Raw genomic sequence first — 21,636 nt, 5'->3', positions numbered from 1 at the left:
AGACTATTCCCTTGAGAATAGTACGCGACCTGACGACAGGTCGCGCTACCTCGCAGGTTACCATCGCGCGCACGGCACAGCGTTCGTCAATTTACGCTCGCGCTGGCGGCAAGTGTGCTGTACTGCTGTGTGCAGTGGTGCACCTAGGGTGCACGGCGGCCAGGTGTGCCCTTGTATCTCGCCGCACTTGTCGATGCTATTTCCAGCGGTTCTCGACCGATTATTCGACGCTACCCAGTGGCTACTAGCCTTTCGACGGAAATAATGGAACTCTATCGGCGACCACGACTAATTATACAGATCCAACGAGAGATTGGTCCTCGAGCTTTTCACTGCACGTTATTTCACATTTAGGAACAATTTGCCAGAAGAAAATGGACAATTCGGTTAGTTTTCGAGGGTGCAAATTATCAAAATAAATGACGCGCGTTGGTATATAATAATAATAATAATAATAATAATAATAATAATAATAATAATAATAATAATATAGGAATCGAATTTTATCTATTGCAGTTTGCTCGCGCAGCTGTTTTCTCCCGGTTTACAGCGCAAAAATGGACGGCTGCGCAATAGTATAAGGTATGTCATTAAAAGCGACAGTAAACCGCTGTCTGCTTCCAATTCAGTGAACTTGAATCGTAAACGCTCGAGCAAGCGAGCGAGCGAGCGAGCGAGCGGGGCCGGGCGATGCAAGTAACACGATCCAACGTGCCACGACGGCGACGCGAATGCATCGCGCGCAATGCGTCAGCACTCTTTCGACACGCTCCTTCAATTCAATCGTTGTCTATACGTACCGAATGATTAACGATTCATTTCGAGGACCGTAGAGCGTAAGATGCGCGCTGGCTTCGAGGACTCGCGAGGAACGCAAATCGATCCGATTCCGCGAGCGTGAGGAGACTTTCGAGATTTATCCTGCGCCATCCTCTTGGAAAGATGCAAACGACCGGGGCGATAGCGCCCGTGTCGTCCTTTTCTATTCTCTCGCCTATATTTAGATATGCACTTAGTGCATCTCAAATGTTAAAACAGGTATACCGTGTGTGAACGACCGAATACGCATGACGGAACGATGCGTGTTCCAGGCAGCTTGATGACGGCGGCAGCGGCGCGCGGCGGAGCGCCACGCCGGCACGAGGGAGAGAAGAGAAGGAGGAGGAGGAGGAGGAGGAGGAGGAGGAGGAAGAAAAGAGAAAGTGCAATCGCGGGGCGAACGAGCGTGAAGGAGACGGCGCAGGTTGGCGAGTTGGACACGGGGACAACGAAGTGAACGAAGCGAATAGCGGAGGCAGGGACGTACGCACAAAGTCCGTGTTCCGAGCGCGCGCGCTTCGATTTCCGCACGTGGAAATCGAAGGGGTGGCGCGAAGGAAACAAGTCGCGACTTAGCTACCTGCGGCGACTTATCGAAAACAGACGCGTGTGCGGTGTACGATACCGTTCCGTCCTGTTTACGCCCGTGATTTACGACACGTGCTTGCCAGTCACCCCCGACCACGCGCCCCTTACGCAACGTTTCTCCAATAGAAACGCGCGCGGTTTCACCCGCGAAACTTATCGTCCGGCGCGATAGATACTTGCTGCGATTTGCTGCGAAGCAATTCCACGTTAGTTTCTCCATTGACTCGGGGGTTTTCTTGCGACAACAATCGTTAATGCGAGATCTTAGATTAGGTATTGCTCGTCGAAGCGCTTGGCCGATTATACTCGGAGAGAAATCATTGGCGAATTTACTTTCACGATTGTCAGCTCATTGTCCATTGATCTATTATCTTTCGACGATGACTTTTTTCTAGCTCGCCCGACGTCTACACGGTTTGTTTAGTCCTCGAGAGCGGCCTCTCTTCTCGTCTAGCGAGGCAAAGGTACGCGCCGGTCTTCGCATTTCCTTTGTGCGGACTTGTGCCAGAAACAATGCGCTTTCTCACGGTGCGCCGCGGAATTCTTAGCGGTGTTTAGCGTTTGCCACGCTGTACATACGATTCTTCGGGGACGGGGAGCACAAGTGCACACGCAGCGCATTCTACTTTCGTATGGTCGCACGCGTCGCGACTCGTGTGTCTCAATAAAACAGAGACGCTCGTTTTCCATGCATTTTTGATGCGTTTGTTTCTTGCTTGTTTCCAGTCGACAAATATCGCGGGAAAAAATGACGTTATTATGACGCGTTTTTCGTTGCCATTTTTTATTATCTAACGTTATATTTTATTATCATTATCATTATTCGTCTCTTTCTGTAAAATTGTTTGATACCCTGCTCGATTTACATTCTATTTTATTGGCTGTTTTTAAAAGTTTTTTTTTAGAGAAAACTGTTAAAACAATTAATTAATTAAGCTGCAACTTTTTGGGGAAAAATATATTTATTGACTTTTGATCACGATGGTATTTTTTATCGCAAACTATCCAGGGGGACAATGTACATATGTTACAATAAAATTAAAATATTTAAAATAATCTTGGAAAAGACACTACTTTATCAATTTTTAATTTTTAATATTGATTTTTGATCAGTCGATGCACGATCTCACGTAAATTACCAAAATTTTTTTATTACGTCTGAAATTAATCAATAGCTCTTAATTACTTTTGCAAAGAGAACCTACGATTTCCAATTTAACGCCATAATTCTAAAAATATTCTTTTTTTCGAGCGTAAGAAAGTAGAATATCGAAAATTCGTAAATGGAAGGAAAACACGGGATCCTCAGAATATACTTCGCGGGAGCGCGACGATAGATTCTTCCCTCGCGATGCGATCGTACGCTCCTGGACCCTGCCGACGGTGGGGGAGCAAAAGGAGCGGAGGCAGAGAGGGTGTCGGTCGTCGGGTCGGCGCAGCGGCGAACAGTGGCGAGCGGACTCGTGTACACCAGCCACGGGTACACGAGGTGAGCTGGAGTGCGGAGAGCGAGTGTCGCGCGGACGAGTTGTCGCGCGTCGTCGAGGAGCTCGCGGGGCGAGTATTTCGAGTATACTCGCCCTAAAGGACGGAACAACGACTGGTTGTTCGTCGTTTGGCTGGTCGAAGTATCGTAGAGATTGCGGGGCGGCGTCCCGAAAGGAACTCGCGAGAAAATTGACGTGGCGCAAGAATGCAGGTGGGGAGAAAAGACTCTACTCTCCTCGGGATCACGGGAGAGGTCTTCTCGTTCGGTGAGAACGTGTGTCGCGAGACGGCTAACGTCGCGTTAATCCTCCTCTGGTAAAGCATATCGGCTCGATAGGGACAGTTGGCGGTCCTTTGAAGGGCACGTCGTGGGAGTACATCCGGAGGGGAGGAGGATGCGCGAGCTATCGAGCGACCCCGCGGAGATGCACGTGCGACGCGGCGTTCGCCGGGGGTAGGTCGGTCCATCTCGCGTGCAATCCGAAAAACAAACGCAATGTGTCAACGCCTCGACGACGGTGCGCGGCGGAGGACTCGAAGTTCTTAAAAGAAGCGATCGGATCGGCGAGAAACTAATCTCTCGTCGTCGGTATCCGTTCGAGTCATTGTCTTTCTGCGATTATTGAATCTGAACCGGATATCCGCGTGTCGATCCTACACGACGCCGCGGGAGCGGCGTCGTCCAGAGACGTTCGAGGAAACTTGGAATCGCTCTACGGTCGTCCGTATACGGTCGTCCCGTTGACCTAGACATGACGGTACCGAGTGCATCTCTAGCTCAAGCGAGATCTCGCGACTGTGGAGAAGTTGCCCGGAGAAGCTGCGAGTCACCGCTAAGATTGTCCTTGACGTTTCATCGAGCCGCCGAACGCGTTCCGCAAAGCCTCCTTCGGTTCGCGACAGTCGTCGACGTTTCCTCGTCGTCGAGTCGATGACGAGCGCGAGGCGAATTTGGAGGTGACTTCGTGTAAGATTCCAATCGTCCTCGAGATGTTACCGCCGTCGAGTTTACTCGGCGACGTGCAGGGCGCCATACCGCGCGACGCGACGATGCCGTGCGGTGCCGAGGTGGCAGCGATCTGCCACGAGTTCGACGAGACCATCCGCACCGTCTCGGAGCCGGAATGCTCAAAGCGGAAGACGATTGACTATACGTCGGCGGCGGCAGCCGGGACCGGCAGCACCAGGTCGGTGCCGGACGGCCGATCGCGTCAAAGCTTCTCCAAGAGCTCCGCCTCCCTGCAAAGCCTGATGCGCCGGCGGAGCCGCAGGCACCACAGCACGTCTCTACCCTCGGAGGTCGAGCTGTCTTCTTCGGCGCCGAGGCAGGTCATCTACCCCTCGGACCTGTTCAAGGACATCGGCGGTACGGCGACAACGGCGGCCTTGTTGCGGAACGAGGAGGAGGCGCGAACCGCGACGCCGACCTCCACGTTCGTTTACGCGACTTCCTCGGCGCAACCGTCGACCTCGAGGGGCGAGAACAACCCGACCCAGGACGTTTCCACGTCGGCCGTCAGCAACGTCGCCGCCAATGCTATCACCACGGGGAGCAACGTCACCTCGACGACGACGACGACGACGACGACGACGACGACGACAACCGGTGGCCGCTTCGGCAACGCGTCAATCTCATTGCCAAGGACAACCGGTGTCGTGAAACCGGGCCCGTCTACGTCTTCCTCCTCCTGGAACAGTTCCACCGAGCAGGAAAGCGACTACGTCGTCGATCCCGTGCAGGGAAACGCCTATTACAAGGGCCAGTTTTTGGGAAAGGTACTTTCAATTTTCGTTTAATTTTCATTTAGTTTACAGCTGACAAATTGCGGAGATTTAAGTAACGAGCGGATATTTATAAGTTCCCCTCCCCCCCTCCCTCCCTCCGACTCGCCGACGCGTAAACGCACCTGTCGTTGGCTCGCGTCGCGCGCCGATTGCATTGTCGGGGTCCCGTTTTTCGTGGCGAGGAATGTCATGGCATCTCTCGCGCGACGACTATGTACGTGGGAATCGCAGGCTCGTTCGAGAGCCTGGCTTTACGACGCTCGTTAAAATCGACCGCTGTCACCCGACGATAAATCGGTAAACGCGATCGGCGGTCGCGCCGCGTAACTCTTATTGTCTCGCCGATTGCGGCTGATTACTGCTCACCTGACGAGAGACGAGCGTGCGAAGGGAAGGAGAATCTCCGCCGATCGTATAGTCGCGTCGCGTCGAATCGATCGAGGATACGAGAGACGCAAGACTATATCCGGTGGTAGTTATTCGTTAACATTTTTTCGCTCGATAATTCGCGGCCGCCGCGCTATTATATTCTAATTTCCTCGCGCGAAACGTTCGCGCGCGTTTCTTCACGAGGCGCGTTCTTTGTAGCAACGTTATAAATCATGGTTATTAATGCAAATCCACGCGCGAGCGCGCGGTAAATGAGCAGGAATTTACTCGAGCGATTTAATTTTCGCACAATCAGCTCGTGGGCCTGTTGGTGCGAATAACTTCCTGGAGTAAATAACGCGTAACCGCGCGTCGGGTCGAATCGGGTCGGGGAGTCGCGCGCGACTCGCGCGGGATTAAAATTTTTCATCAAACGGAAACGTGGGCGCAGCCCCGCTACGCAGAAATGGAGCGTAGGCGGTGAGTCACACGACGCTCGTTTTCGCATACCGGGAATTCTGAGAGAGAAGTACCCGCGACGTCGCCGATGACTTCGCCGAAAAAACGATGATCCAACAAAGAGGCTCTCCCTCCCTCTGCGGGCTCCGGGTTATCCGGATTAGACTGTAAACTCTCCGAAAACGAGGGAACGAAGGTACGTCGGAGTCCGCCCGCCGTTTCCGTTTGGGATTATCCTATGCATACGGGATATGTCGGATATGTATCTCGTGTTTGTCGAGATAAAAAGTCTTTGCCGACGAGACAAATTCCAAATCCCAAATTCCAAATTTCACGCGATATCTCGAATTGTAAAATTCTCGAAGTGGATGGAGCTTACTTGCTCTTTCCTCCCCTCCTTTTTTCTCTTTCTCTCTTCGTGTAACACATCGTGATGTAACCGCGGAACACACGCACGAAACGACGACGATGTGTTTTGAAGATGACGTATAACGCGTAGCACAGTTCGTACGTGAATGGCATAAAAATAAGACATTTAAAATCTCGCCGGCCTATCGACAACCCCGATTCTCTTCTCCCCAAGACAGAGATGCGTCCGGTCGAGTCGTTGACTCTGCATCATGCATAATACATCAACGGTAGCCAAAGATCAACGACTTCGTCAAGATCGCAGGTTCACTTTGTTTTAGTTTGTAAAGTCAATTAATAATATGGTGAACGCGTGTTTCTTCTGGATCTGAAAATATACAATACGTCATTGTCGGTTTCGAATCGTCGACAACATGCAAAACGAATATCTATGCTGATCAACTGATATTCTAATTGCAGACATTGCAAATTGTTAGCGATTGTTAGGGATAATTACAACAGTTATGAATTTCTAATTATAGAGATACATTAATCTAACGCATGTTCCATTAACGACTTCAACACTGCAACGGCAACACATCCATTTGTAAAACCTATTGAAATTTATAATTAATTACTATTTGTTAGTCCAATTTTGACAAATAAATTCGTCAATCTTTTCTTGGAGTAAAAATAAAAAACGTACTTTCAATCATTTCGATCATCATAGTAATTCTCGATAACAGTCACACGCGCATAGAAAACTTTATTGCTGTGTCACCATTCCGTGTGATCTCTAAGATTGCCGACAACCAAAATTTAATATCCGCCGAATTCATCTCTTATTCATAAAATGGTTTACTTTACCCCACAATCCGATTATGTAATGTATGCCAGCAAATTTATTATAATAGGTCGTATTACTCGAACTTGTGAGAGTGTTTCCTGTATTATTTTATTATCGCTTTCCAATGTCACAATTATCTTTTGCTCATAATTATCTTCTACACACTAGAAAACATTTTGTTTTTTTTTTTAAAGCAGCTTTTGTTAAAATTTTTATATTCAACTTTTAACTCAAATGCGACATAATGTGATTGTGATATTTTGTATTAAATTGATATTTAGCGTTTCTCAATGGTAAAATAATACAATTTATTATTAAATGAATACAAATAACATAAAAATAATATAATTTTGAATTCTTGCGCAAATTCTAAGACAACTGAATGAAATGTACGTTTTCATTTATATTATAAATGTTTATTTTGCTAAAGAAATACTCTTCCACATTGTACCAAAATGTTACATTTTTGTGCTTTTTTTACATAATATATGTGTTATATATTTTCTACACTATTTATTCAACATGTTCTCATATTAAATCAATACAAGTTTTCCAACTGTGTTGCAAGCCAGTTGAAATGAATTGATGAAATAAAGGGAAAGCGAAAAAAATATAAATAAATTACAGAATGGACATAAAATGCACTTTTAAATTCGAATCTTTAATCAAAAGAGATGTCATCGCATTGTCAGGTATAATACGTCCAGTCCGTACGTACTTCGCATCGCCCGAAGCAGGAAGTCCGTGTTATCTGATTATCGTTACACCGAGTAAACTCCATTCGGCCAACACACCCTGGACACACCCCGAGGCGGTCTCGTTACATCGATCTCGTTGCTTCGAACTTCACCCGTGCCTTCTCGGCACGATCTCGTCCAATCTCCGTTAATCGCGACTTCCCGATCTCTTGACGGTACTTGGTTTTACGCGAACGCGGAAAACGCCGAGGCTATCCGTAGTGCATCGATGCGGATCGACCCGCTATCGGTCCGCCATTCGTGCAGGAAATATCGCGCGTTCCACGCGACTCGCAATCCGCGAGAAATCCTCCTGCCCGACGCGGAGAGAGAAAAACCTTTTCGGTTTCGGACACTAAATTTTATAATTACGTCTCCGTTGTTGAAAGATATCGTTTCGTGAGGTACGACGATCCTGCGCCACAAATCAAGTTCTTGTAACGGGTCGTTAGCTATTCGCGAATGATGTGCGTGGGAAGTGACTGATCGGTCGACAAAGGGACCGTTTGGGTGATCTCTATAAAACATACTTCGCATCCCACGACCTACCCGGTCCTCTCGACAATGTCGGAGATCACTTCCGCAGATCCGTCACTCGGCGATGTTAAATTTCGTAGTCCCGAAAAACAAGTCGGTCGGTTGTTATCGATCGGCGAGAAGAAATATTTCACGTCCACGCGAGACGAGATCGATCGCGATCCACGAAAGGCTTAGCGGCCTCCGTCCTCTCCTCCGGCCGGCGGATAATTTCAGAGGACGCAGTCTCAAACCGTATGTACGTATCCTCTTGCCCTCGAGAAAACCGGTCGTCGTTTCGTCATCCCGATTATTCGCACCCGGTCGTTCGGGCGTTACCCCGCGTGCAAGCGCGCGCGCGCGCGCGCTCGCGTCATATCTCGCGTTAGAAATCGGGCTTTCCGTTATGCGCACCGTGCGCGCGGCTCCGATACTTTATCAAAACTCACCTCTGATATTTCCGTATTCCATCGAGGCCCCCGCTTCGACGCTATCTCGATTATTCGCAACCGGTTGCCGGTTTCTACGTTTGCACTTTGGGTTAGTTGCGGAGGAGGCGCGCGCGCGCGCGCGCGCGGGCGCGCAGGTAGTAATAAGATAGTTCTCGATCCGTGCAGTCTTCGTTAATATTTCTCATCCTATATAACTTTTTAAATCGTAGAATGAAGAGGGAACGTATTGGCTAACTGCGGGTTTGTTATAAATTACAAATAGAGACGAGATGTAAGAGCGGTACCGTCGTCAACATTGAAGCGCGCTGCATGGTAATGGCCCATTAGTCGCGCTGATCAAATACACCGGATAGACGTTTACGTGGACGAGCGAGTCGTACGCGATTACCTTCGAACGTGTAGAAGGTGCGAACGCTTTTTTATCGTGTAACGTCGTGTTGCCTCGATCGTTCACCGACCGGTTACCGCCTTTCTTCGCCTTGTAGTTTAAAGGAGCCTTATCTATATCGCCGCTACTTACGCTATACTTCTACGTTCTCCTCCCTCCGCTCCGATACGCGCGTCGTCGTAGGCTCATCCGCGCGATTTGTCTCTCGTCTCTCATGAACAATGTTGGCCCGCGAGCGACGAAGAACTTACGCGTCCGGTTTCGATCTTGCCCAGCGCGCGATAGCAACGGACGTCGTGTTGGGAAGACGACTCTCATTGTCAGTCTCACTACCGCGGTATTTATCAACGGAGAGCGGAAAAACGAGGATTCAAAGATCGGATTTTCGATCCATCCAATATATATTATTATTCTACGAGAGAGGAATAATTTTTATCGGATATACCATATTCGGTCAGAATGATCAAAGTCCTTTGTTCTATATACGATAAAAATTGGCCGACACTCGCAGCGTAGTCTGATTCGGTCCGTTCCACCGCGGATCGTGAGAAATAACGAGTGACGATTCTATTCGCTTCGCGAAATCCTTGAACCGTGAAGAGGAATGCGACAGAAGGGGCGCGCAAAGCCCTCCAGTTTTTCCACGGAGCGTCGCGCGTCGTGACGAATTACAGTGCACCGTCGCTTATCTAATACGCGTTTGGCTTCCAAAGCACACGCATTACGCGTGTTCCTCTAATAGGCACGCAACGCGCGCACCCCTCGCGCACATACACGTACACAAGTCAATGACATCTCTCGTCTCTGCTTTTCACCGATTGGCTCGCGGTTGCGTGTCGGTGTCGGTGCAGCCGCGAGGATGAGCTCAACGGATGGGCCTCTTCCTCTCGCATCTCTTTCTTTTTCTCTCCGCGCCTCGGCCTTTCTCATTCGGGATCGTCTCGCTTTTTTCCTCAGCTCTCTTAGCCTCGCAAGATCGTTCGCTGGTACAAAGTATAACGCACGATTATCCAAGCGATTTCATCATCCGCTACGGAATACCGCATGTATTCCGAGATCTAACGGCAAAAACAGCAATTTTCACTGTTGACCGGAAATAAGTCAGTCGTATCAGGGGTATATTAAACTTTCGCTCACACGATAAACATTAATCAGTTGCATTTTCTTGCGTAATATGCTTTAATTATTGCTCGGCATTATATAAAAACTGTAGTTGAAAAGATTGTAAAAATACGACAAAAAAAAAGATATATATGTATACATCTCCTCGCCCAGGCTCTACCCTTTGCGATAAAAATGCCTATCGATAAACCAATCTCGCGCGCATTTGCCACTCTTTATTTATATCGCGCTACAACATCCGTTGCACTTAATTGAGCAGCTTAAGTATACAGCTAATTCCACTCGCGAGGACGTAAGCGAGGCGCGTCGTCGTAATGCGGATCGCTCGCTTCGACGTCTCGGCTCCAGAGTCGACATTGGTGCACGCAATCGCACGTTTCTTCCCAATTAAAATATTATTTCACGTGATGCATGGCAGAGAAAAGAAAAGCAAGCGATAAATCGTTAGCCTTTTAAACAGGCCGTGTCATTCGTGAATAATCATCCCCGAGAAGAAAATACTCGATTTCGCGTTGCGAAATGCAGCAACTGACGCCAATAAACGGCAATTAAGCAGACTGTGATATCTTGCTGCGCGCGTATTTTATCATTTGTAGAAGATATAAACAGAGTGTTTCCAAGAAGACACGCGAACCTCCCGAAACGACGGACCGTACGTACGTGTTTGATGATTCTTTTTGTGCCGTCCGCGAGAACTAAATCAATTTTATTCTTAGTCGAGTTTGTCAGTTTAGCACTCGTTTCTCTCGCTGAATTCTTTATATAACCGGCGAACACTAAACTCGCACGGAAAACAAACGTACTAGCGATGCTTTATCGACTCGTTACACTTTTCTTTTTACAGGCTTCACAACTTTACACGTGACCTATGCGTGAACAAACATGTGAACGGCTGTTTATACGAAACGTTTGAAATTCGCGGATGAACGAAATAGATGACGGAACCCGAGGGATCTAAAACTGCCTCCTCGCGCTTTATTTTCTCGACCTTTGGCTTTTGAAATTTACGACGGTCAATACGGAATAACTGTGGCGAAAGAGCTTCCTCGGGTTCTCGATTTAGCGAGAGAATTTATAGAATGCACGGACCCCATCATCCGTGTATGCCTCGGAAACCTCTGTCAGTGGAGGGTCACAGGTAGATTTTTCCTTCTACGTACGTTGCGTACAATGAGTACTCCTCACAAAGCATCGGGATCTCGCAGGTGGTGCGGAACGGTTCTCTGCCTTTCAGTTCCCTCTCTGTCTCTCTATGCACGTGCATCTCCAAAGGCCCGTGTTAAATGCCGAAAGGTTTGTCATTTTATATAATCTTCCTTCCCTGTATGCCTCGCGTTTCACAAGCTTGCTATTTAATCGATAAGTCGAGTAACCCACTTGTGTTAAACGAAGATATATATTTTATTCAAACATCCAGCGCTACGATAGGGATTGGACAACTATGATCTAGCCTTGTTTCTTCTACTCGCTGCTCATTAGGAACAATTTAATTCGCCAGTTTTATTACGAGCTATTGTTTCACGATTGAATTCACGTTTGATCGATACGCTTTAGCATTCCTAATGTATAATGCATTTTCCTTTATTTCACGATTACCCGTCGTTACAGCGACTTTAGATCTGTAGTTCCTTTCTATTTAATTTTACATAAATTTGACTTGAGGTTAAATCCAGATAAGAATACACTTCACTAGTTAATATTTATTTTTAATGAAAGATTAAGCAGAAAATTGGAAAGGGAAATCTAAAATATCGTGTATGGATAAAATTGCGTTTAAATAATTCTCGATGAATCTTCTGTACGTTACAAGTGGATTAGATACAAAAGATTTAAGAGCTTGTTTAAGTGAAACAGCGAAAGAAACATATCATGCGGTTTTCGAATTGACTTATTACATCTTCTAGGATTAAAATGCTTCTGACGTAATTCCGAAAGCGTTTTGAGTTTAACCGGGGTTAAGGGAGCTGTTATAGTCGCGTTATTGCCACGTCGAATTAGCGCTGTTTAAGCACTGTGGGCGTTCTGGAACTCATTGAGATGGTCATGTGCTTAATCTAAACAAAAAAATCACCCTCTCTTCACCTTTCTTTTTAATTTACTAATTCGCTTCCCGAAATGTTTTGGGCCACCCAAATGGAACAGCTCGCCATATAACATCGCGCCCTAGTGATCGCTTACTTTACGAGACGGTAACGATTAGGATTGTCGGACTGGCGCCGCGCGGTGCGGATTATTCTCAGTGCGGAAGAATAAAACGGATCGATCGTCGAAGGAGGAGACGCCCGTCACCGCCACTCCGCCAATAAGCCGGAAAGATTAACGAAAGGTCAGGGCCTCGTTAAAAACATTTGGGCGGAAGAAAGGGAGACGCGTGCATGCGCGCGCCTTCCCAAATTTAGATCATTTACGAGCGGACACACGCGCGACTAATTCGGCGCGAGCGCTCGTTATTCGTCCCAAATGAATCAATTCATTCTCTCTTTTGGTCGCGCCCGCGCGATTGTCCCAATTGAGTCTTGATTCTTCTATTAACTTTTTTGTGCGACGAAAGATCGAACAAAGCGTTTCGCGCTCGGACGGAAATTCCGCGTCTGAAATCGCGCGAGCGCATGCCATTACGCTACAATTGCGAGGAGTGAATGGGATTATTTCTCTGGAATCGAATCGATGACGCATTGCATGCCGCGCGAAAACCGGTCGTCGTCGGCAGTGGCGGCGTTTTCTCCATTGCGCTCACGGACCTTGCGGAACGTCGTGGAGCGTCCGAGGAGGGCCTGAGGGGGCTCGTTTCGGTATTCCCGAGACGGCCAGCGAGACACGCTAAACGAAGAATGCGCGAGATGCGACGTGACGTCGCTCTTGACAACCTGGAGGAAATCGAGCAAAGTTAACGGATCGCTGTTCTGCGCGCCGCGCGCCGGTTTCTTGACGTATCGGGAAAATGACGTTCGCGTATTAAATCGACTTTTCCTCCGCCGAATCACGCGTCGTCAATTAATTATTTCATTTCGTGAGCGCCTTAAACATCTACCGGAAGGTCTAAAGGAGGGATCGCGTCTGCCTTTGGCACGGAACGACTACTCCGGGGTGTATTGTATAAATAAAAGGTATCGCGCAGAAACGCGAAGAAGAAGAAGAAGACCTCGATTACTCCGCCGAGAAAAGAATACAGATGAACCGGAAAGCTTATTTTCTGAGCGGTGAGCTGCCGCGCTGATTCCGACCCGAGGCGCGGGTGTAGTTTCCGAATCCGGAGGAACGAAAACGCAAAACGGGGACAAGGCTCGGGGAGTTTTTGTCAACAGTCCATTTAACTGCGCGTGCACAAAGCGTGCGCGGGGACGTATTTTTAGTCGTTTGCCGGCGGTATTTAAAGCCAAACGAACGCCACGCTTCACCGTAACCATGTACACGTAGGACGCGACGGAGCCCATCAGCGACGTGGCGTATGCATCAGGTACACACACACACACACACACACACACACACACACATACACACGCGCGCGCGGCGGATTATCGCGCTGAAATGCGGCAAGGACGAGAGGGAACAAGGGATGCCCATGGCCACTCGTTCGCCCGCCTGGGTCACGTCGAGTCGGCACGAAAGGCCGTCATCGAGGCCACGCGCGCTTAGCTTTGCCCCATTTTTATCTCGGGTGCTCTTGCCTGAGTAACACGAGGATCGCGTGCAACGTTGTCGCCGAAGTGATCGAGCATCGGACCCGATTGCGGACCGGACTTGCCGCTAAATACGGGATATACGCGGGAATGCCAGATAACTTCAATTGCGTGACGCGACGCGCGTTCTTCACATCGTGCTCTCGTAACTCTCGTTTGAGATATTTTCGCGCGAGTTACTCTGGCAACTGGCCCACCGAACACCCTTTCTCTCACCGCGATCGGGACGATATACCTCGTCGTTTTATTCTCGCGCCGGTTACGAGCTATTTTGAATAACGAAGCCGCTTCGAATTTACAATCTTTTCGTGGGCGTATTGTTTGTCAGAAACTCTCGACGACAAAGAGAAGGAGGATAGGGTGAACGTTCCCTATACCAATTTAATTGGGGTACTTTATCTTGAGCAGGTACGACATACGTTTTTTCTTTCATCGTGACTTTCATGTTCACTTTCGCGCAATCCGTGTCACATGCCGTTTGGAAGGCTCCCATGATTGTCAAAAGCCACAAAGAATGGCGTCGCGTAAAAAGAAGTTCTCTTTACTTTCTTCTTCCATTCCTCCGACTGCGCGAAGGCAATAAACGATAATTTCAGAGGATTACTTTTAAGACCGAAAGCGGTCGCGGAGAGAACCTTTCACTGAGACCATTGACGGATGATCGAGGAGAAATTCTTACGGTCTAGTTTGAGATTTCTAGGACTCGGAAGAAGAACATGACTCTTATCCTTCTCTAATATAAAAGATGGATCGTTTGATTCACTCTTTTGTCGACGAGTGTCGACAAAAGAGTGTTTAATTGCTTAAGAGTATCTCTGTTTAAAAGATTCAATAGAAAATTAAGATAAGAACAAAACTTATACAATCTTATATAATCGTTTTTTTAAATACATATCAGATTTGTTATCTTTTTCATATTATTTATTATACAATTTAGTAATTATTTTTTATCAGTTTTTTTCTTTAAACAGACGCCACGTTGTTGTCAATGATTTATTTCTAACTTTTTAGGGTGGCTTTGCGAGGGTCTATCTAATGACTGACGTCAGTAATGGAAATCAGTACGCGTGCAAGATTATCCCGAAGAATCGAATGCAAAGGATCCATATGCAGAAGGTGCGTATGTCGCGTATGTCGTAGCGCGAAAAGCGCACGCATCTATATTTGTTTCGCTGAATAACGCGCGTTTTACGCCATTCGTAGATCGCGCGTGAGATCATGATCCACAAAGAGCTGAATCACGTGAACGTCGTCCAGATGCATCACTACTTCGAGGACAATCTCAACGTGTATATGCTTCTAGAGGCCTGCCCACGAAAGGTATCGCGTGTCTCTCACTCGCCTTACCAGTTTATTGTTTCCTACCACGCGTACTGCACATTTGCTAGAAAAGTTTTGCAACTCTATACCTTTACACATTTACGCGAGCAGCGTCCATACCGGTGAAAATTCCACATCCGAGCGGATGCTCGGTTATCGTCTCGTAAATTATTTAAACCGCTGACAGACATTGATACCTGATGCAGTAATAAGAAGCAACGTTCTCTTATTTTATCCTTCGCCCTATACTCGTGCATCTTTAACATCTTCGTCCGTCATCGTTCCTTCTCGTGTAAAGTCATTTTCCAAGTTCCAGTCCGTCTCTATTTCGCCGTGCAACACCTGCGCGACGTGTCGAAATCATTCTACACGCTATACCCGAGAAACAATTACGGATCCATTCTACCTGTCTGCGAACGGCTCGCGATCAGCAACGGCCGCGTATTTTCATCTCACCGGAAAGAGAGCGGCACTTGCACTCTTCATGGCTGATCCGCCGACCTGTTTGTACCGTTAGGACGCGACGAAGCGTCCACTAATCGTTTGATTATCCTCGCTCTCCCGCTCAATCGCCTTCGCGAACGTAAGTCTCATCTTCATCCGCTGCTTGAAAGAATTGCTTGATTGACGATTCAAATAATAAAAAATCTTTATCAGAAATTACATAAAAACGTGAATCTACAATAAAAGCGCTGATAAGGTGTCATAAAAAAAGTTGAAAGCTGGTACAACTCGCAGTTCCCAGTAACTCATAAAAAATATTTTTCATATCTCGTAAATGTTTAACGGGAAAAAGTTTTTAATGTTTCCTCGTCGTATTTGTTTAAAACAGCTTCGTAAAGTCATCTCATTTCGTTAAAAAACTGCGTTTTAAAGAATCAACGTTCACGAGTTAGCAAGTTAGTTTGAAAATGACAAGAAAATGACAATGATATTGAAAATGACAAGAAAAACGCAGAAAATATTTCCTCCTGAAATATAGATAACACTGATGATTCCTTAAAATTAAAACAACACGTATTCTTCACGAAAGAAAATAAAAAATGACCCAATCTTCGAAGGATGCATGTGCATTCCACGCATTCGCAACGACTATCTTTCTGTCAGGAAACGCTTTCTTCTTCATTGTCCGCTCTTTTTTTAAAGGTGGCCATTACACAATTTCCTGTAACATATAGTTATTTTCATGGAATTTACAGGTTTCGTAATTTTACGTTTATGACAGTTTATTATATTATTTGCAAAGATTACAAAATTGCAAACACAAAGGAAACGTAAACAAAAAGTATCAATAAAGAGTATAAAGCGAATAATGAACCCTATAATAATTCTCGCTACGTTTTATCGTGCCATTCTTCCGTCAGGCGACTTTCTGCACGTCACTAAATACGCGAAGCAAGCTACCCGGATATAAAAATATCATCTCCTCTTCTTCTTATCTGCTAGAGCTTGATGCACGTGCTGAAGTACCGTGGCAAAGTCACGGAACCGGAAGCGCGTTACTACATGAAGCAAATGGTGACCGGCGTCGCGTACATCCACTCGCAGAAAGTCGTTCACCGGGACCTGAAGCCGGGCAACATGTTCCTATCGGACCGGATGATCGTCAAGATCGGCGACTTCGGGCTGGCGACCAGGCCTGACGGCCAGCGCAGACGAGTGTAAGGCTCAGTTTAGTTTGCGACACAATAAACATGTTCTTCCTTGACATTAAGAACTTTATTTAATTCGTTAACATGAATTATCACAAAATTTATAACGATCAAAAGCACAATATAAGAATTATCTAGCGGAAAACACAAACAATTAAATATCTCACAATCCTGTTTTGTATTTGCTATCTTGGTATCGGTGCCTTAACTACCCTTCTCAACGAAAACACACAAACACCGGAGGTCCCTTTTCCGGTATTCTGATACGATTCTTAGATCTGACAGATGCACTTGTCTAAACATAAGCAACTAACGGCAACATCAACAAAATGTCATAGTACGTAGTTGGTTTGTATCCGCAGGACGATATGTGGTACGCCAAACTATATCGCTCCGGAAGTGTTGTACAAGCAAGCGTATAGCTACGAAGCGGATGTTTGGGCGTTGGGCTGCATACTGTACGCCCTGCTGGTAGGGCAACCACCCTTCGATACGGCCACGCTCAAGGAAACTTACGCTAGGATCTGCAACAATCATTATCGCGAGGTCGACGACAGTATCGCAAGCAGAAACGGTCAAGACTTGATCAGGTGGCTTTTGCAGTCTAATCCGGAGCTGCGACCGACTCTGGAGAGGGTGAAAGAGCACCCCTATCTAACCAAGGAATACGTGCCTGCGTCTTTACCCCATACTTGCTGCTACCAAATGCCACCGCCTTCGATCATCGAGCCACCCTCGTCGCCATCCTCGGTGTCTACTGTCGCCAGGAATTCGGAAGTTAAGGCACAGGTGAGCAACCCGACGATTCATCCGGAAGAATTTCTTTTTACAAAACCCTTTTGTCTTTTATGAAATTTCAGATATGGCATCAAAGTTTCGTTTATCCCGACGCGTCGCTGCGTTATCAGCAACAATCAATTCAGACGCAAGCGCAGCAGCAGGCGCAGCAGCAGTCGCAGCAGCACCACCAACATCTGCTGAATCGTTCGCAGAAGAACCTGCAGAAAGAGTCCAAGGTCTCTAGCTGGCTGGTCAGGAAATTACCTAAACTGCCACGATTTCGGCAACGGCTCAGCAGCGTGCTCTGCCCAGATCACAAAAAGACCGGCCTCGTGGCGCAGAGCGTGCAGATGCATCGTGCACTTGAAGCGTGTGTACCGGAAATGAAGCGAAATAACGCGTGCAATCCACCGACGGTAGAAGACATCGTGCCACTTTTTGTTACCAAATGGATCGATTATTCGAACAAGTACGGGTTAGGCTTCCAACTCTCCGACAGATCGGTCGGCGTTCTCTTCAACGACAATACGAAGATCAGCTACACTCACGATAGAAGGTAAGCATCGAGAGAAGGCAAAGACGAGAAATGATGCGTATCACACCGCATCAATCGCGCAACTTTTTTTCAGTATAAGATTGCTTTATTAATTGGGTTAAATTTGTAATGTTAATACAGAAGAGTGGAATATATGACGACCGACGATGAGATGACGCGATACCATCGAGAGAGGGACGTGCCGGCACCGCTGCAAAAGAAGCTCGAGTTGCTGCGTCATTTTACCGAATATATGGACGACTTTTTGACAGAAGGTGAGTCTAATTATGTATTTTGTTTTTATACGTAATTGCTTTTTTTACGGAAAAAACGTGACTCGTCTTTGTGAGGCTCGATTATGGCTCAAATACGTTTTCTTCCATTCTGCAATATACTACACAATGTGGCATAACTACTTATACTAAGGTATTGCAGCAATGCAACCTAAAACTAACGAGCGAAACGTGTCGTCTAGGTGGTGAACTGAAAAAATACCGCGCGCCGCCAAGACAGTCGAAAAGCGCCTGCGTGCCACGAATGAGACGGTGGCTGCGTACGGACAAGGCCATCGTGATGGAGCTAACGGTACCGCTCCTGCAAGTGAATTTCTTCGTGGACCACACGAAGATGGTGGTGTCGCAGGAATCCTCCGCGGGAGGAAGGGGCTACCTGATCACTTACATCGACACCGGTCGACACGCGTCCTCCTATTGGCTGAACGACCTGCGTGATCTCGGCTGCACCCCGGACCTCTACGAGCGTCTCTACTACGTCTGCAAGGTGACGCGCGAGTTCGCCGAGCTGGACAACAACACGATCGCCTGATGATTCCCGGCGGATTCTCAGGGGACGCGCCTCGTAATTCCCTCAAGAACCGCTCGGGCGGCGGCGGCCGATCTGGCAGCGAGATCTCCCAGAGATACCTGTTTTAGCAACTTGTTCTTTACCACAAAGTATGTGGCAGTTGAATGTCAGTGATAAAATTCTTCAGCTACAAAAAGTCGATAATTATTAATTACTACGGTTGAATTTTTTCGGAATCTTAATTACCACGGTGAGAGAAACAAAAACATTCGTTTATGTCTCTTTTTCTCTCTCTCTCTCTCTCTCTTTCTCTCTCGGGATAAGGGTGAAGGAAATAGCGGCGGAGCAAGTACGTCACGATACGTACCGTTACTCGCAGCATTTCTCGGGGGTGGGGGGGGGGAAGGAAGGAGAGGTCGTAAATAAGAATGTCACGCGTATAAGACCGCGAGAAGGTGTGTCTTGCGAAAGACCGCGCGGTGCGAGTGCTTCCCTTGATTTATAAATCTGCATGTTGTTTCCGCAAAGCCAGAAGTGATCGCCCGTAAAGTCCGTTTCGGCAAAAGATCTTCCCTGAAAAACAAAATTAATTTTCCAGTGATTGAAGACTTAGTTAGATTAGTAAATAGTCGGTCTCATCGTCGCAACAACGATGTTTCGTGAGTTTAAGTAGATATAGCTGTTATTGTTCCTCTTGAATCAACATTACATCGCAAATTACGCAAACAGAATCTGAAATTCCAAGAGCTACGCACTATTTTTACGCACAGCGGCATTTTTACACGCAGATCCCCTTATTCTCGCGCGAGAATCATTTGACGGAAATTATCGAGATTAATGTGATATAAATGTCATAACTAGTTACGAGATATGTATGTCCGGTGGCACTTTTCATCATGCGAAACGCAAGACGATCACAACTAGGAGAGTGTCAACTGCATTGCTACTACCTCTGTTAAACAGGTAGCTGTTAGTATAATTTATTTTTCACGGCGCAGATCTCCCTAGTTCAGTGCCTATATATCGAGTAAGTATAATTGACATCCGATAGATTAGTTTGATCGCGTAAATCGAGTATAGTTTTATTACACACATTCGCGATCACGCGGCGTGCGAGGTGTCGGATTATTCGAAACAGCAGGAATTTTGCCTCTTGTTAAAGACTCTTTCTCCACTGAAAGCTGTTGTCGAAATCTGAGCTCCACTTCGCGATTCATTATTAAGAGTTAAGACATCGCGTTACAGTCAACATACTGAATTATGTGTGGGGAACAGTCAAACGGAAATGGTGAGCATTTAAGGAGAATAACATATAGCTTGCAATCAACGCCAAAAAAGGTCTATAAACGTTCTCTCGCGCATGTTCTCTCTTGCAAGAAATCTTTTAAACTGTTCGGACTTGTTCTCTCTTATAGATATAAAGATGTCGTAAGAATTGTGAAATGCTGACAGGGATGAATCCGATGACGTGTGATAAACGTGTGTTTGCAAAAGTAAAGCGAAGATTTGTCGAACAGACTCCGCGTTATTTGGAAAAAAAAGAACAGTTCTTCTTAACAAGTTTCGTTCGATCTTTGGTTCCATGCGTTTATTCTTTTAGAAGGATATCGCCATGCATCTTTTTTTACATGATTTGCCATCGAGTACTTAAAATAGCCGATCCGCAACATCTCGCTGCGCGTTACTCGGCGCAAAGCCAAGAGGAAGTACATTATTAGCAAATCCTAGTCAAGGCTCCTTTTCCACTTTTCTAGAATTTAACGAAGGACGAGCGACGAGTGTCACTGCCATCGTTGTTACGCGTTGCCGCTGTATCCAGGCTGTTACGTTTTATAGTTATTACTATTTATTAGTTGTGTTTACGCGTACGCTTATTGTACAGAAGTTTGTTGCATCGTTAGGACCGCGTTAGGAAATAAGAGTGCAGGTTTCACGAGACGAGCCTTTCTCGGCCGGATAAACCGGATCCGGAAGCTTTCGTATAATCGTGCAATCACTTTCGGTACGGACATTTTAACGCTTAATTCCGTTTGCGGTTTTTCTACTCTTTTCATCCGGAGAATTGGTACATCATGGCGTCTAGAACCAATTAAGCGAGAAAGATGGCTCAACCGTGAAACAGTTCACGAGAAACCAGCCGCGTCCTAGTTATTACGTGTTATATTGGTAAATGCGCGAGCGCTTCGAGCTATATGTCGTCGACGAGATTTCCCGAGATGACATAATCGGGTTCTCTCGTAACGTACAGGTGCATGTGTACCACCGACGTGTCGTGCCGAAGAAATTTCTGAACGCGACGCGACATATTCTACCGTAATGCATTTTCCCAGCGTGCTGCACGCGACGCGTCACGCCCAAATTGTTCTATTTCCCGTTATTGTGTGTACATTAATACCGCTATTATAGTTGTCGCTAGTTACTTGGATTATTATTGTTATTACGATTATGATTATATAATTATTATAATATTATTTTATAACGATTATATATTCTGATTTACGTTATCGCCATCGTCTGCTATCGACGACATTATCGCCAACGCGACAGCGATCGCAATTATGTTTAGTACAATTATTAAAAGTTATTAATAATAATAATTCGCTGCACCACGGCAGTGAGCGTTCGGGTTATTCGCATCCAACGCGACAACGATTGTCGTCATATACATATAAAACGCGCAGTGATATTATATTTTATTTTCTATCGAGGTCTCTTATATATATATATATATATATTACATTACACGTTAACGCCCGTTCCATGCAACGAAGCGGCAATTAACACTAAGGATCTCAGATTTGTTGTCTCTATTCGTCTTCTGTGAAGAAGTGAAGCGTTAGATTCGAAGCAATAGACGTTGTTCCGATTACGAACAACGGACCATGTAAGTTGGAGGGAGAAGAGTGTCGCTAGCGAAACGTTTAATAAAGCTGCGATTTTGATAAAG

The 21,636-nt window shown here is 46.4% G+C and overlaps 1 protein-coding gene across 2 annotated transcripts; it reads left to right on the top strand.

The window, feature by feature from the left end:
* Positions 1-70: 70 nt before the first annotated feature.
* On the top strand, positions 71-21,636 carry LOC105833075 (serine/threonine-protein kinase PLK1). Of its 2 annotated transcripts, XM_012674501.3 has the most exons (9): positions 71-386; positions 517-4,671; positions 14,610-14,714; positions 14,802-14,918; positions 16,365-16,579; positions 16,933-17,359; positions 17,431-17,906; positions 18,027-18,160; positions 18,361-21,636. In XM_012674501.3, exons 2-9 carry the CDS (start codon positions 3,886-3,888, stop codon positions 18,708-18,710), a joined length of 2,610 nt encoding a protein of 869 aa, XP_012529955.1. In that variant the 5' UTR covers positions 71-386; positions 517-3,885; the 3' UTR covers positions 18,711-21,636. The 2 variants fall into 2 exon arrangements, with proteins under 2 accessions (XP_012529955.1, XP_012529956.1); XM_012674502.3 differs by lacking the exons at positions 71-386; positions 517-4,671 and adding an exon at positions 4,678-13,375.

This window comes from Monomorium pharaonis, chromosome 4 (genome assembly GCF_013373865.1).
Source record: "Monomorium pharaonis isolate MP-MQ-018 chromosome 4, ASM1337386v2, whole genome shotgun sequence".
Lineage (NCBI taxonomy): Eukaryota > Metazoa > Arthropoda > Insecta > Hymenoptera > Formicidae > Monomorium > Monomorium pharaonis.
Note: the sequence above shows the minus strand (reverse complement) of the source record. Positions and strands in the feature narration are given on the sequence as shown.

Coding starts and splice junctions, on each gene's coding strand:
- LOC105833075 (XM_012674501.3), top strand. CDS start 3,886: ATGTTACCGCCGTCGAGTTTACTCGGCGACGTGCAGGGCGCCATACCG. Junction 16,580..16,932: donor GACGGCCAGCGCAGACGAGT/GTAAGGCTCAGT, acceptor TTGTATCCGCAG/GACGATATGTGGTACGCCAA. Junction 17,907..18,026: donor AGCTACACTCACGATAGAAG/GTAAGCATCGAG, acceptor ATGTTAATACAG/AAGAGTGGAATATATGACGA.